Source organism: Syngnathus leptorhynchus, chromosome 8, assembly GCF_054491065.1.
Source record: "Syngnathus leptorhynchus isolate UIUO chromosome 8, UIUO_Slep, whole genome shotgun sequence".
Classification (NCBI taxonomy): domain Eukaryota; kingdom Metazoa; phylum Chordata; class Actinopteri; order Syngnathiformes; family Syngnathidae; genus Syngnathus; species Syngnathus leptorhynchus.
This window is the reverse complement of record NC_141202.1, coordinates 7,805,278-7,820,096: the sequence shown is the minus strand read 5'-3', so window position 1 is coordinate 7,820,096 and position 14,819 is coordinate 7,805,278. Positions and strand designations below refer to the sequence as shown.

The 14,819-nt window shown below is 40.0% G+C and overlaps 1 protein-coding gene across 3 annotated transcripts in view; it reads left to right on the top strand.

The window, feature by feature from the left end:
- vps13b (vacuolar protein sorting 13 homolog B) overlaps positions 1 to 14,819 on the top strand; it is a 211,374-nt gene that overhangs the window by 103,983 nt on the left and 92,572 nt on the right. For 2 of the 3 annotated variants that reach the window (XM_085917565.1, XM_085917567.1), the window contains 4 exons: positions 2,048 to 2,183; positions 3,199 to 3,468; positions 3,556 to 3,712; positions 3,794 to 3,905. In XM_085917565.1, the coding sequence (XP_085773691.1) occupies positions 2,048 to 2,183; positions 3,199 to 3,468; positions 3,556 to 3,712; positions 3,794 to 3,905 (675 nt within the window). Of the gene's footprint in view, positions 1 to 1,272; positions 1,340 to 2,047; positions 2,184 to 3,198; positions 3,469 to 3,555; positions 3,713 to 3,793; positions 3,906 to 14,819 lie in introns of all 3 variants that reach the window. The other variant, XM_085917566.1, reaches the window with a different exon arrangement.

Here is a 14,819-nt window from a genome sequence, read left to right as displayed (position 1 = left end):
AAGCCAGGACAATGTCATTGGTGAGAAATTGTTTTCCAGTGTTAAGGTGTCATGGGTGATTATGTAATCTTACCTCTCTCTACAGGTGTGCACCGCTCAATTGCCACAAAGACTGGGCCAAGCTTAATCTTTTAGTAGACATCCATGTTTTTGCAAGAAGATACATAATGGTTCAATTTTCACATTTTCCAGTCATTTCTGTTGAATGCACGTTAATAAACACCCTTTAAACTGATCAGAGTTTTGGCAGGAAGCAGCGCTCCACAATGTCAGCCAGGTAACATCAATGTTTGTTCAGGACATAGTGGAGGCTCTATGGGCTCCTTGCCCACGGTAATCTCTATCATCTACATATACAAGAGAGCCCACTGGGATGGAGGTCCATATTCATCATTCGGAACAGATAATTGTTTGGTATTTCTGCACCCAGCCCAGTTTATTTGTGTGCACTGGGTTGGTTTAAATTAAACCTGACACAAAAAATGTCTCATCGGGCTCTTGATGTCTCTCTGTTGGAAAAAATGTAAAATAGTTGGGTCAGTCTAGTGTTAGTGGTACATATATCCCAAAAGCCTAGTTTTAATTGAACATTGACAAGAGCAGAGGAGTTGAGGGGGGGAATGGGGAGAACAGAGAGAGAGAGAGAGAGGCCCCTCAGATGAATAGCAACATGTTTGTGTAGTTTTAGGATACGCCAAGAAAGGTTCTTTAGGGCATAGAGTCAAGCATTAGTCAAAATATATTTACACTTCTATGAGGCATACATTTACTAATTAGTTGCACAGACAATAAAAACAGTCCAAAGAAAGAGTCCTCGAAGGGACTGGTGCATCTTAGCAGATGTGTTCACATACTGGGAGTCAAAACCAGGCCACCTGGTTTGAACATCCTAATCGCTAAACCAAATGGAAACAAATGAGATGAATGCTATGTTTATTTTAATGTTAATGGCTTCATTGTGCATTTTATTTCTTTACAGGTCCTCTCTGTTAATGTGTGCCACAACAGTAATTATACGCCAGAAGGAATATCTGGATTTCATATCATTTGTTGATCTTGTCTCCATTAATGACTTTGAAGACTGTCTCTTTTAAAATGCTGTCCCGGTTGCAAATATATCCACATACATACATGCACACCTCACCCTATGATTTGTTTATCTCGAAGATAGTTTAGAAGTTCTCCCATTAAAGAGATATCATCAAACTGTGTCACAGTCGTGTAATCAATTCCAGATGCCCCATTAAAACTTGGCAATGTGTGTGTCTTCAGGCCAGGTCAAGGCTGGCACTCTGGGCTTTATGAAGGACTCCTTCTACAGTGCAAGGAGACAGCTGTGGTGAGGCCTCTGCCTGTCCCAGAGCAGCCAGCACTAGGCCTCCTTAAAATTTGTCTCTGCCATTCTGTTGCTCCTAATTAGAGTTCTTATCATCGGCTCATGCTGGACAGACAGGAAAAGACATGTGACTCAGAGTGCCCAGAGATATTGCATTGAGATACACCCTTAAAAAGAAAAAAAAAAAAGAATGATACAGTCTGACGTGACATTGAGACAATAGCATTCCCTGTCTCTCCAGTGGTTCTGATTGTCTTCATAATCAAGTGGATGGAATCTGGTGACATGGGCCTCCATTCTCTTGTTGATTCAAGCTAATACTGCAGATGGTCTTATACTGTTAACATATGTTAAATCCAGAAGTACTTTTGTAATTGACATCGTCATCCAATCATGCTTTTCTTGGATTGAGTGTACTTTACGACAAAAAACACAATTTAACAATTGAAATCACATTGTGATGACATATTCATATTCTGTTATAGTATCTGACCATCGCACAGTATTTCTGCTGGTTTAAGATTTTCCCTTGGTTTTACTGATTAACTCTTAACAGGTTCCAACCCATCATTCAATGAACTTCAATGAACTTGAGTCATCATCTCAGTAATGTTTGCTGTGTTTCTTCCTGATCATGCACACTTACATTTCCTCCCTCTCCTGCTCTCTCTGTCTCCCTTGTGCACCTATTGTGTCTTTCTTCACCTCCAGTACGGAGGAGTGTGTTCGGCAAAGCTGTGGAGACGTGGTCCTCTGTTGCACTGACAAGCTGAACAGGCGCACTGTGTTGGTTCGACCGGTCAGCAAGCAAGATTCTTTCAGCCAATTCTCTGGCTTTTTCCCTCCTGTAAGAAAATGGCTCCTCTGCTTTGTAGCTTTTCTCTGCTATGCTTCATCTGTAGTGGCTTAGGTTTTGTGCGTTCCTCAGAGATGTTTTGGCAAACAGTCGTTTTAGAAATTGACTTTGAAACGTGCCAGCTATAAAATATATTCCAAGCACTCACACTTAATTCAAATCAGTCACATATGATTCTAAAGGGCTATAACTCTTAAGATATGACACTCTGAGGAATGTAAGTTGGTTTGCTTCAATTTTCACCGAACCTCTCCCAAAGCTATGTAATTTCACATGAACTATGTTTCATGCTGTTTTAATTTATTTATTTTTTAATCTGTCTAATTTACAACACAGATTTAAGATTAATTTCAGAGATATGAAGTTAACTGTCACTGTGTGTTTTTGAGGACACTTCTGGGTTTTAAGCAAAGTTGTCTTCAGTAGGAGTGTATTTTACATTACTGTATACGGCTCAACCTCGATTTTACGTGGACTTTGGGGTCCAGAATTTGGGAATCGTTTTAACCTGGAAAGCGCGTTATTTAGAAAGTCTTGAAAATGTAATAAAATCAGAGACATGCATACGAGTTTATCGAGAAATAGCAGTAGGGAAATGCATACTAAGATACACATGTTTATATTTGGGGAATAACATCATTGTTCTGGGTAAAAATTAATACGATAGAATTATGAATAATTATATCACCAATCGGGGTAGCGATTATGGAGGGACATCTAATCATTTTAGCATTAGCAGTCATGAAGATCAAATATCATCATAGCCAAGGTTTCTATCCTAATAGGCATTTGTTTATTTCAGAATAATATTGCCCTGGTATAAACTGTAAAGTCCATTTCAGATTTAGAAAAAACATCCTAAAAGTGTCACCATTAATGCACATTGATGTCCGTTGACTCTTCAGTTAGTATATTTAGTTATCATTAGTCGTACTGTATTTAGTTAGACATGATTCCGGTCCTGTTGCGGTAATTATTTTCTCCCCCCTCTCTCACCACTGGACAGACGGCAGCTAAGGTCTTGGAAGGCTCTCACCAGCAACATGGATTCTTGTCCATTACCTACACACAGGCTGTCACCAAAAATGTTCGTCATAAACTCACCACACGACCTGAGCGGCCAGCACGCAGTGCTGCCACAGCCGGTCAACGGCTAGCTGCTGATCCACTAGCAGATGGCTCACCTCAGTACCTGAGAGAAATCCTTCTGACAGCTCAGCCGTTTGATGTTGTGCTGTCCTGTCCTTTGTTAACTACTGTAGTTGGAATATTTCAGGTGGGAAATTGTTAGATGTCCAAGTTATCAATTGTATTGTTGCTTTAAAAGCATGTTGACAATCTTTTGAATCATCCCAATTATTAGACGACAGTACCAAGACGCTACAAAGATCGTGGAAAGTCAGTGGGGCAACCAATGAGGACCCACACATTGACTTCTCGGTCTTTGCCTCTCATCTACATCAACACCAATCTGATCAGGGTTTTCTGCCCTAGAGCACCTGACAAATCTACTACACCAGGTACAAAATAGTCACTTGAAGAGATTCTTATTTTGAATTCTTCTTCAGATTTATGCAGCTGTTGATTGTGTGTTTCAACAGATCTCCATGCAAATAAAGAAGACACCTTGGTATTAAAGTTGGGTTCCCTTAGCATGGCTCCTCAGGCTGATAACCCACTTACCCGGACAGTTCTACGCAAAGACCTCTACCAGTAAGATGAGCCGTTTCTTCCCCAAAAAGGAGCCTAAGCTACAAATCAAGTTGGCACGCTGTGTTAAACATAAATTAAAAAAATATTTGATTTGCAAATCATTTTCCATCTGCATTGAATTGAATAAAAGCCAAGGTATTTGTTTTGTTTTTCCTTCCAAATATTCATCCATTGTAAATTTAATGTATGTAACACGTTCCAAAGAGAAAATGGGACAGCGGCATGTTTACCAATTTGTTGCATCACGATGTTGCTTGAATGGCAACATGTGTTGCTCCAACACATGTGTACCTTTCAGCATGGATGGTGCCTTCGCAGATGTACAACTTGATTTGCAAATCATTGTATTGTGTTTTTGTTTACATTTTACACAACGTTCCAACTTAATTGCTCTTGGGGTTTGTATTTCAGAAGTCTTCCTTGAGCTGATTATTGATTTATTGTTGCAATATACACTGATGCCATACTACAGAGTCCAACAAATTTGATGTGGCCTATTAATTGACGTGGTGTGATAGAGAACACAACCTGTTTTTAGGCAAGATTTTTAGGATTCCTCACAACAACTAATTTGTCTTGTAAGTGTTTCCCCTCGTTTAATTATTTCACTATACAGCTAGTGGCTGCTCCGCATCACAGTTAAGCTGCATCAGCAGTGACAAAGCACAATGAATGACATCTTTAGGGTCTACAGCTTCAGCCAGCTCAAACAAACGACTCATCTGGTTGAAAGCTGCTAGGCCGGGAAACTCTCAACTTCTAAAGGGAATATCTCGGCACAAAACATATTTCCCTGCTATAGGCAGCGTTGAGTCTCTGGATTGTGTCACAGCTGCCTGGAAACCACAGCCCCACATTGTGTCTGTGAGAAAGCATTTGTTTGAATGGGCAGATATGTTGCTGGCAAACATATGTAATGGGGGGGATAAAAGTGATGCCTAATGCCTTGTGCAGCTGCAAGTAAGATGTGTGCTGACACACGACGTAATGTGCAGGAAAAAAGGATGGATGACAACACTTGCTTCAGCCAGCGGGAATGTCTTAAAAAGGGAAAATGCAAGCAGCAGGCAGGGATGGCCTATGCTCAGGGGCATGCCCGCCAACCTGAAACAGATATTGAGAAAAACATGCATGGTATTGATCAGTTACCATAGCTACTGTTTTGACTGCCTCCTGTCAAGTTCCTTCTTTTTTTTTTTTTTTTGTTCAACCCAGTTTGACTAGGTTAATTTATGTTTGTCATAAATGTTTGTTCGGCGTATACATACTTTGGTTCCACAAAAATGTGTTGACCATGTTGTTATCTTGTCAAATGATGACTGATGAGCTTGTAAACATAGAAGTAATTTGGTGAGGTGAAAAAAAAAAAAGAACAGCTTTGCAATTTCACCCTACGTATATTGGCCTGTGGCTATGTTGCCACATCTCCGCAAAGAGAATGATGGGCTCATACAAATCTCCAGCCTGACTTCCATGCACACTATATTGACTGAAGGCTTCTATATGCACTTAACTGCAAATGTATGATAGTCAGTGATGTGCACATAACATTCATAATGTTGTGCATATACTATAAGTGACGTGCGCACTACACACTGAAGATTCAAGATTCATTTTTGCACCCACCCTTCCCAATAGCACGTCCGGTAAGCATGTGTGTGTGCCTGTGTGCAAACAAACCACATTTGGAGTCACCACTTCCCTTTCTGTCTAGAACCCAGGAATTAAATCAAATTACTTTGTATGAATATTTTTCTTGTCCTAACCAGGAATTTTCTTCCTTGGTAACGTCTGCACATCACTTCAATGCGACCTTTGATGTTTCATTGCTACAAATGCATTTGCTTTATTTGCGCTGAATCATGCTTTATTTACCCCCCCCCGTTATAAAGTATGTCACAGTCGATGGGCTGCGATCATGTAAACATGTGCGTGTTTACAAACTATAACCATATGTGGCTGCAGACGGCACAATATGTGCCAGTAGCCGTTTGCTGTAGCTACGTATAAAGCGCACCTCTAATTACATCCGTTGACATAAGGGAATGACTAATCCGAGATACAGCTATGGTGTTATTGTCTTCTGCACATGAAGTTGGTTAGAATGTCTAACACAGGGTTTGATTTTAATGCCACCCTGGGAGACAAGAGGCCGGCGAAGGCTAAGGAGAGAGCTGCTATAAACATTCTGACAGCATATCTAGATGAGGGTCCTCCAAAGCTATCTACAACTTCCATTTCATCCTGAACATTTTCACGGCACTTCAGACTCTCCAAAGAAGGCTAAATAAACCTGCGCCTGTAAGACTGCTGGCCCACGACGCGGTTCATTTGGTAGCAGTTTACGGTTTCATTTGATCATGTGATGTTGAATTTAGTTTCCATAAAAGAGGAGGTCCCCAGCGGCTTCTCTGCTAAGAAGGAATTATTACACAAGCCTCAAGTCGAAGCCTTTTTCTTCCCTCTCCATCTTGAGCTTACAAGGCCGCTGTCAATTTACACAGCTGAAATCATTTTCCTGTCTTAAAAAATTGTGCGCATGAGTGCTGGTCCGATGAACGTCCAGCATGCGTTCAACCCTGCCTTTCTTGTGGTTTGGACCCTTTCTGAAATCACACAGATCTTTTACTCCCCACTTATGTGCATTTTTTTCCTAATGTTTTGTGCCCGTTGCGGAACACCCAATTGAAAGCTTCTTGTTGGGTCACAAGTTTGTTTGACAAGGGATTACAGATACCCCGAGGATGACTGCATCATCGTACAGTGTAGCATCACAAAAAGTCACTGCGAGCGGGTTAAACCACATTTGTGTTTTCTTTTCTTATTGATCGATTCCGAACATTTGGTCCGAGATGCAAGCTGGACAGGTGACATTTTTTTTTGACTTGAGAAAAAAGAATTGTAAAATGAAATTAATCTATTACAGGGAGAAACCTTCACCACTATAAAACACTTTTTACTTGCATTGACAATGTTTTTAAGCAACATTTGAACAATTGAAACTTTCATGCAAGCAATTAACTTTATTTTATAGTATGCCATAGAAAATGTTGGTTCTCCAAGGAAAACCCAAGGTTTTCTTACAAGTATGTCATTTATGTTGAATCCTGGATTTGTGGATATATTTGTGTCTTCACCGTCCTGCACATTTCCCGACAACTCCTAAATGACACATCTCTAGATTCCATCATATACCCGTTACCTCATGGTCTGTCTGAGAGAGACCAAGGGAGCATCCCACAGTGCTTCAAAATATGTTTTGTTATTTTGTTTTGATTGGTGCAGATGTCTGTGTTTCCATGGCAACAAAGGCGAAAGCTGCTGCTGCTGCTTTGTCAGCAGTAGGTGAGCGCAAAACCCAATGCTGTACTGTATCTAAAATTATTTCAGTCTTCTCTTTTGTTATTTACTTTTCCGTGTAAGTTGTGCATCTTTTTCTTGTTAAATTTTCCAATTCCATATTGATTTCCGACAATTTATGGTACTCTGTAACCGATTGTGAAAACTAAAAATCAATAACAGTTGTGGTTGTCACTCAGATAATTAGACAATTCTACTGTATCTTTTTATCTTGAAGTGCACATGTGCACACTCGTCATCTTTCTTTTCCTCATAAAATCCAGAATTCCCAGAAAATGGTTCATTAGATGCTTCAGTGCAAACTTGCTTCATCACTTTAGTCTGCGGCCAAATTTCCCCATTTGTTTACACCAGCAAAAAGTGTGTCAACTCTGCTACACTGCTGCAGTGGAAATTGGCCACACACAGTGACAACTGGACATTATATTATATACAATATATATATATATATATATATATATATATATATATATATATATATATATATATATATATATATATATATATATATATATATATATACATACATACATACATACATACATACATACATACATACATACATACATACATACATACATACATACATACATACATACATACATACATACATACATACATACATACATACATACATACATGCATGCATGCATGCATACATACATTTTTTTCATGCATGCATACATACATACATACATACATACATACATACATACATACATACACACACACACACACACACACACGCACGCACGCACGCACGCACGCACGCACGCACGCACGCACGCACGCACGCACGCACGCACGCACGCACACACACACACACACACACACACACACACACACACACACACACACACACACATACATACATACATACATACACACAGGCGCACACGCACATACACACTGGGTTTGATTTATAGATTTCGCGGATGACACGACAAACATGTTCCATAGTATTTAAGCTGATCTCAATAAATGAAACAATGGCATTTTTTGCGAATGCCTCCAGGGAACTTTGTTGATGGATAGATTCAAAGATAGAAGAACAGAGGAAACCCAAAAAATGTTAGTGGTTTTGAACTTTGATCTGTGAACTACACTACTACTTTATTTAATAAAGTCAGCCACTGAGAATGAGGCTATCATTCTTTTTAAGGGCGTACGCCACACTGTCTAGACTGACCACTAGTCATCCCTCTTGCTTTTTAACTTGAGGCCCTAAAAGAGATTTGCTGAAAGTGCTGAGATCTATGAAAATTGACAATTCAAACAAACTCAGACTTATGTATCATTCTTTGGCTTAATCATCTTTTGCTGTTTTTCCTAATTCCACTTAACCATCATTCTAAAGTTGTTCTGCAGCTCCTCATTGTGTTCAGTGTCAACAGTCTGTATGCAAACAGGGAGCTGTATATGGGGTCTTGTGTTGTGGTGTCTGCTGACTTCTGTGTACAGCTTGTGGTTCATTCCTTAAATATCTGTGGCCTCTCTGATGTTATTCTCAGGCTCTTAAGCTCATTGAGATGGTTGCAACGTAACACTTGTATTCCCCTGTTGGATTTCAGACATTTGCGGATGTTAGGAAGAAATACATCCCTTGCTACGATTCCACTTTGCATTGTGTAGCAATATTAGTTGAACGGTTGTGATGGATTCTGTGAAGAAAAGGGGAATGCTGGGATTTCAAACAAATAAACCACATTAAACTAGTACATTTGTTTTCATTCTTTTTGGTGGAAGCTGTTGGTCTTGGAGCTTGGATGAAGGTTTTTCCCCTAGCCTGTGGTCTCTTAATTACCTTTGCAAGACTGAGTTTTTATGGAATTCTCGACTGACCAAAGAAGATAGATTATTGTCATTCTGATGACACGCTGATCTTTTCTCTAATCACACTGGGAGGTCGCCCAAGTTTTCTTTACATAATCATTTGACAGAAAATGTTTTAAAACATTTAAAACTAGAATAACAGTCAGTAGAGCAGCCCTTTGTCGAGGTTGAATTGTAACAAAGGACAAACAAGCCCCATGTTTGCGTTTGTCTAACCACATCACAATGAGCTCCGTTCTGTTCAATCTGCAGTGTGCTCTCACAATAATGATAGCAAAGGTCTTAATTTGTTTTAGTTCAATTTTAACTTGCTGGCTCAATGTTGGCATTTGACATTTTGTTGGTTTACTTACCCATTGGTGACTTGGTGTGGTCAATGTGGTACCAGCTGAAGTTAGATGTTTGTTTTGCAACCTCCTTTGCATCATGTTATTTTATGGCACATGTAGTACTGTGATTAAGACTGGTCTTTTTTTTTTTATCCCCACTAAGTAGTGTCAATTATCACAACTTGCAAGCTTGATGCTCACCCACACTTCCTGGTAGTTGTTTTTGTCACACACCGCAAACACACATTTATTACTGTTTCTGTTACTGTTTGTTAGTTTTTGTTTGCCGGTTCCTGGGCGGAAAACTTGCCGTCAAAATTTAATGCTTAACTATCGTTAAGACCAAAGTTTGGTCTGTCGAAAGTGCTGTTACATGGCCCCGGGAGAAGCCACCTATTAAACCTGAGACTGGTGGAGCAGTTTGCTTTTAAGGGGTGGGACGAAATACTTGTTGAAAAAAAATAAAAGCAAAACAAAATATGTGTGTTTTACCATATTTTAATATTTTTATTTTCTCTAAAATTATGGATTGACTCTTTACCAGCTTGCTGGGGCGCTCAATAGTGCTGCCTATCATTGTCAACTTCTCTACAATCAATGTGCCATTCACAGAATGGGCTTTTATTTCCAAATAAATTTCCAAGTCCGAATCACTGTTTTACCGCTTGGCCCTAAAAAAGGAATCACGCAAGGTGACAGACCTCATCTGCGAGCTTACCGGAAACTGCTCTTGTGTTTTGGCATGCTGCTGTCAGTTAGGTTGGGGTGCATGATGACAGATGTCATTGGGTTGACCACTCAGCTGTGCTCCTTTCATAAAAGGGCCTGATTCAGGGGTTGAATGCTTGGCCACTGGACTGTGACCTCAGTGGCCTCATGTGTGTGTGCGAGTGCATCGCCTTCATCCTGAAGCAGGATATGAGGCTCTAAGAATATACCCTATCACAAACTAGGAAGCCCGACTGCAAAATGCAATACACACATTTTCTTGTCAGTATTTGATGTGTGCGCGCTCAGCGGAAATTGTGTGTGCGTATTATCTTTGTGCTTGTATGTCCGTGTGTGTTGTCAAACCCCAGCCTCGCATATTATGATGTTTTTGTTCTTTTTCTCGCTGCGCATGACATGTTGATATTCTGGCATCCTGTGGTTGGTTTGAAGCTGTCAGAGAGCCTTTGAGTGGTCAACCACACAGCGTATCACGCACCAGGTGGTCGGCAGTACGTCGCCACTAATTTCTTTTTGGGAAGGTTTACCTTGAAGTATCAGAAAGCGAGCAATTCATCAATATACAAAGCAAGGGCTTTGAATATACAGTTCAGAGGTGTTCACATGGAAACATTCTTGTTTAAGCTTGAGAGTGTGCGTGCGGTCAGTAGTTACCTGCTACACGGTAGAACATCGCATCAAAGAAAAGACAATTGGCTGGCTGAAGCGAGGGGGGGTCGACCTGAACCTAAAAAAAAAAAAAAAAGGAATTTGCAGATGCTTTTAAATGCCCATGTGTGAAGCCACAAGCATAGCTCTGGGAAACCAATGAGAATCCAGTGGTAATTGTCTAATGCTTGTGTAATGAGAGGCATATTACAACCCCAGGAGGTCCAACCAAACTCTAAAGAACCAGAAGCTGTGCTCAGAACTTTTTTTTTGTTGCTCCAAGTCCTTGAGGGGGGTCTTGGACATTTACACGAGCCATGGCTCAGTTTATTTCTCCAGTAGACACTGGACGGCTGGCTGGAGAAATTATCGAATTGCACACAGGTTCGTTTGGTTACATTTGATAACGATTTTTAGCCAGAAGGGACTCATAGTTGTTCTTACGGACATACAGTGAAAGCGTAAAGCAGAGCTGCAAAATATGTTTCTTATTCAGTTTGTGGACATTGAGCACATAATATAATCAATGTCAAAGACATAAAATAATCGGTTTGACATGAAATATTAATGAAAACGTTTTTCCATCTGTCGTCCAGAACATTAAAAAAAACAGATTTATAATAGCCAGATTGCAGAATACTACAACTAACAGAACTCATAGAACACAAAAGTGGAACACAGACATTGGAGGTAGGTCCAAATAGGTCTCATCTAGCCAGATCCCTAAGCATGAAACCTAACCTCGACCACAGACACTCAACTCGGCATGGTTATGACCCCTAAGTGCCTTCTATCAAATAACCCAAAGCCGAATGTTAACCTCAACCACCCCAGGGATTGCACTGTCTGCTGGGCACATGTGGTACTGTACCCATCCCAATCATCTTTTGACCCCAAATTCAGAACTCAGTGATCCAGACATCTAGAGCCAATGTCGACTCCCTCGTTTCAACACACTGGACAACATGCTTCCGTCAGCTGTTTGACACTCCGTTCACTCCAAATGGACATCAAAATGGACGTTCCTCCCACCTCTGGAGTTAGACATTTACCTCAACCCACATCTAATCCAACCCCATTCTGTGGGCTGCAGTGAGAAGCAATTGGGCAGATTACGAGAGATTGTTGTCACATGTACAACTGTAATTGCCAGAAATTCCTGCGGCTCCTTCAATGTTGTAGCAGCATGTTGGCAGCCTCTCCGACCAGTTTTCAACAATTTTGGTTGGATGTCCAGTTCTTGAACTTGTTGCTGTTGTGCTATATTTTCTTCACTCAGTAATGACTGTCTTCCATGTCTTCGTCTGATATTTAATATCTTGGAAATTATTTTGCACCCTTCTCCTCAATGATACCTTTGAACAATGAGACACTGCAGACACTCTGGAAATGCTCTGCCGGACCATGATTTCTGCTGTGAGATGTGACTTCAAAAATGTCACAAAAAGCATTCTAGAACATCTGCACTTTGGGGATCTTAATCAAAGGCACTTTAAATGGTGGCAGGTGTGTGCTGACCCCCCCATTTAACTTGGATTTAACATGACTGGTTAATTCTGAACACAGCCACATTCCCACTTATTACCACATTATCTCATAGGTTTATTTTTACTTCCCCACTGGAAATGATTTATTTTGTTCCAGTTGACTTATAAAGGTTATAGATCACATTAATGGTGGAAAAAGTTTTGAACTGATTTATCTTGGTGTCATTTTTTTTATATTGTAAAATCCTGGTAGAACAGGGGGGTGTCGATTTTTGATATCCAGTGTCTGTGTGCAAACGTGTACTTGTCGTGTGTGTGTATCTGTGTGCGTGCTTGGTGTGTGTGTCCATTGTAGATTTGAATTAACCACAGAGGGAAATGTGAAGCCACCACATGGACAGCTCTACTGTGGTGGTCCTCTTTCTTCTCTCCATAGCATACCCGGCCGGCGTGCACACACACAGCAGCCCGCCAGTCAGCGCCCAAACCCCCTCAATTTATTACTGCCCAGCTCCAGTTTCACACATGTAATCAGGGGAAAAATTATTAACTCAAGCAAAATGCTTTGGTACATACGGTATATATGTTGTAATAAAATATCAGATTGTTGGCTCAATTTCCATCCTTTCTCAGTAATGGTGAATGCAAGGTTTAAAGTATCGCGCTTTTCGATGTCCTACTTTCATATCATCATTGAACGATTGTCAAGGCACGGTGCCTGGCATTTATTTATTTTTCTGCTTAGGTCTCTCCATTTGTGTGACTGGTAATGAGATCATCCGTGATGTAAAGTGTCATTATACATTTCGGATGCCTGTCTTGAAGTTTCAAAGAAAGACCAGTTACAGTCAACTACAGAGATGCACTTCATAAACAGAGGACCCCTGCCTTTCTTTAAAATTTATAGAAAAGTAGTCCCAAATAATATTATTAATAGTAGTAATTTTAGTAGTATTGTACCTGGACCAGAATATCACTTTGAAACAGGCATTGACATACAGTATGCGTAGAGATAAACCGTATATTTACTGTATCTGTGCTTGCTTGCATGTGTGTGCTAGTGAGCTGTGCAATATGTACAATAGTTGTTTTTTAAGGACTAATTTGCATGACAGATCCATTAGTAAGGATGTGAGAAAGAACACCCATTATTGCGTCCGATGAATGCAAATGTTCCAATCATATCTTTCTTCTTTTAAATGCTTTTTGTAATATACAACTGGTCACCATACTTGCACTGTCCAGGATTGTGCACATGGACACACAGACACTGTCTTAACATCTGGGAACACTTTTTAACGTAAAACCTGCCCAAGTGTTATTTTAAAATTCATACGTCTTTATTTTTTCCCTTCTTCTTCTTCTTCCTCAATTAATTTCTTTTATTCTCCATCCAACTAAAACAAGGCGAGTTCACCTTCAGATGACTGTTTTGTATTAGGCAATGCTCTGCAGTCATTATTATGTATCTTCTGTGACCACCCCCAATCCCCACTTCTCTGCAGGATGCTCTTGAACATTTTCTACATGTTCTTAACCTCCCGTTTTATTTGGACGCCTCTCTGCTGTCACTTTCTGGTCAGATCACAGGATGCTGTAGAGCATTTCCTGCCACCATGGCTGCAGGAAAGAGACAAAAAAGGCCCTGTTTGATGTGCCATCTCCTCTAATGCTTTGCACCTGGAATGTGCTCTGCACACATTTTGTGTTCAACAGAAGCACTTACATTACATCCTCCTTTCCTAGCCAATCCTGTCATTGCTCCAACTACAGCCTTTCGCAATAGCCACTCTTGTTTAGTGCCATTTAAGATAAGGCTTTGGAGCTAGGATTACTTTACATTGGATTACTGAGCCATTCACCTTGGCATGGTATATGCATGCAGTGTAATGAATATTTTTTTTCTAAATACGGACTGAGGCACAGGAATGTCAGTTTTATCACGACTTATATGTTTTCTTGAATTATTGTGTTCATTTAAAGTTCCCACTAGTACATGCAACTATGTGGGTTGGGTGGATTTAAATGCCATTAGGGGCCAATTTATTTTCACTTACACATGTTCTATATTGTTGTCGTTTATTTTTGTAATGGACCATTTAAACTAGTTGGAACTTTTACTGTTCAGGGGCTTTCTGCTTTTTTGTGGGGGTGAAGGAACTGCTGTATCAGTCATCTTCTTGAACACAATTTGCACTGCTACTTAAACGTTTCTCTTTCATAAGAGTTTTTTTTTTTACAATACTATTCATTTTATCAGCATTTCTAATTGCAATAATGAAGCAATTGTGCTTTCCTCAAAGGGGTACAGAAGAAAAATGAAAGTCTCCTGAACTTTGCGGAGATGTAGGCTACTTTAACGTGGCAAATCTGATTTTATTTTGTGCACATATGTGACGTGAATCAGATGGAGGTTTTTTTCCATTCTAATGACACTCATGATTGTATTAGATGTTTTCAAATTTTGTACAATTACGTGTTCTGGGTTGTTGGTAAACGTTCGCTTTAGAGCTAGTTTAAACGTTATT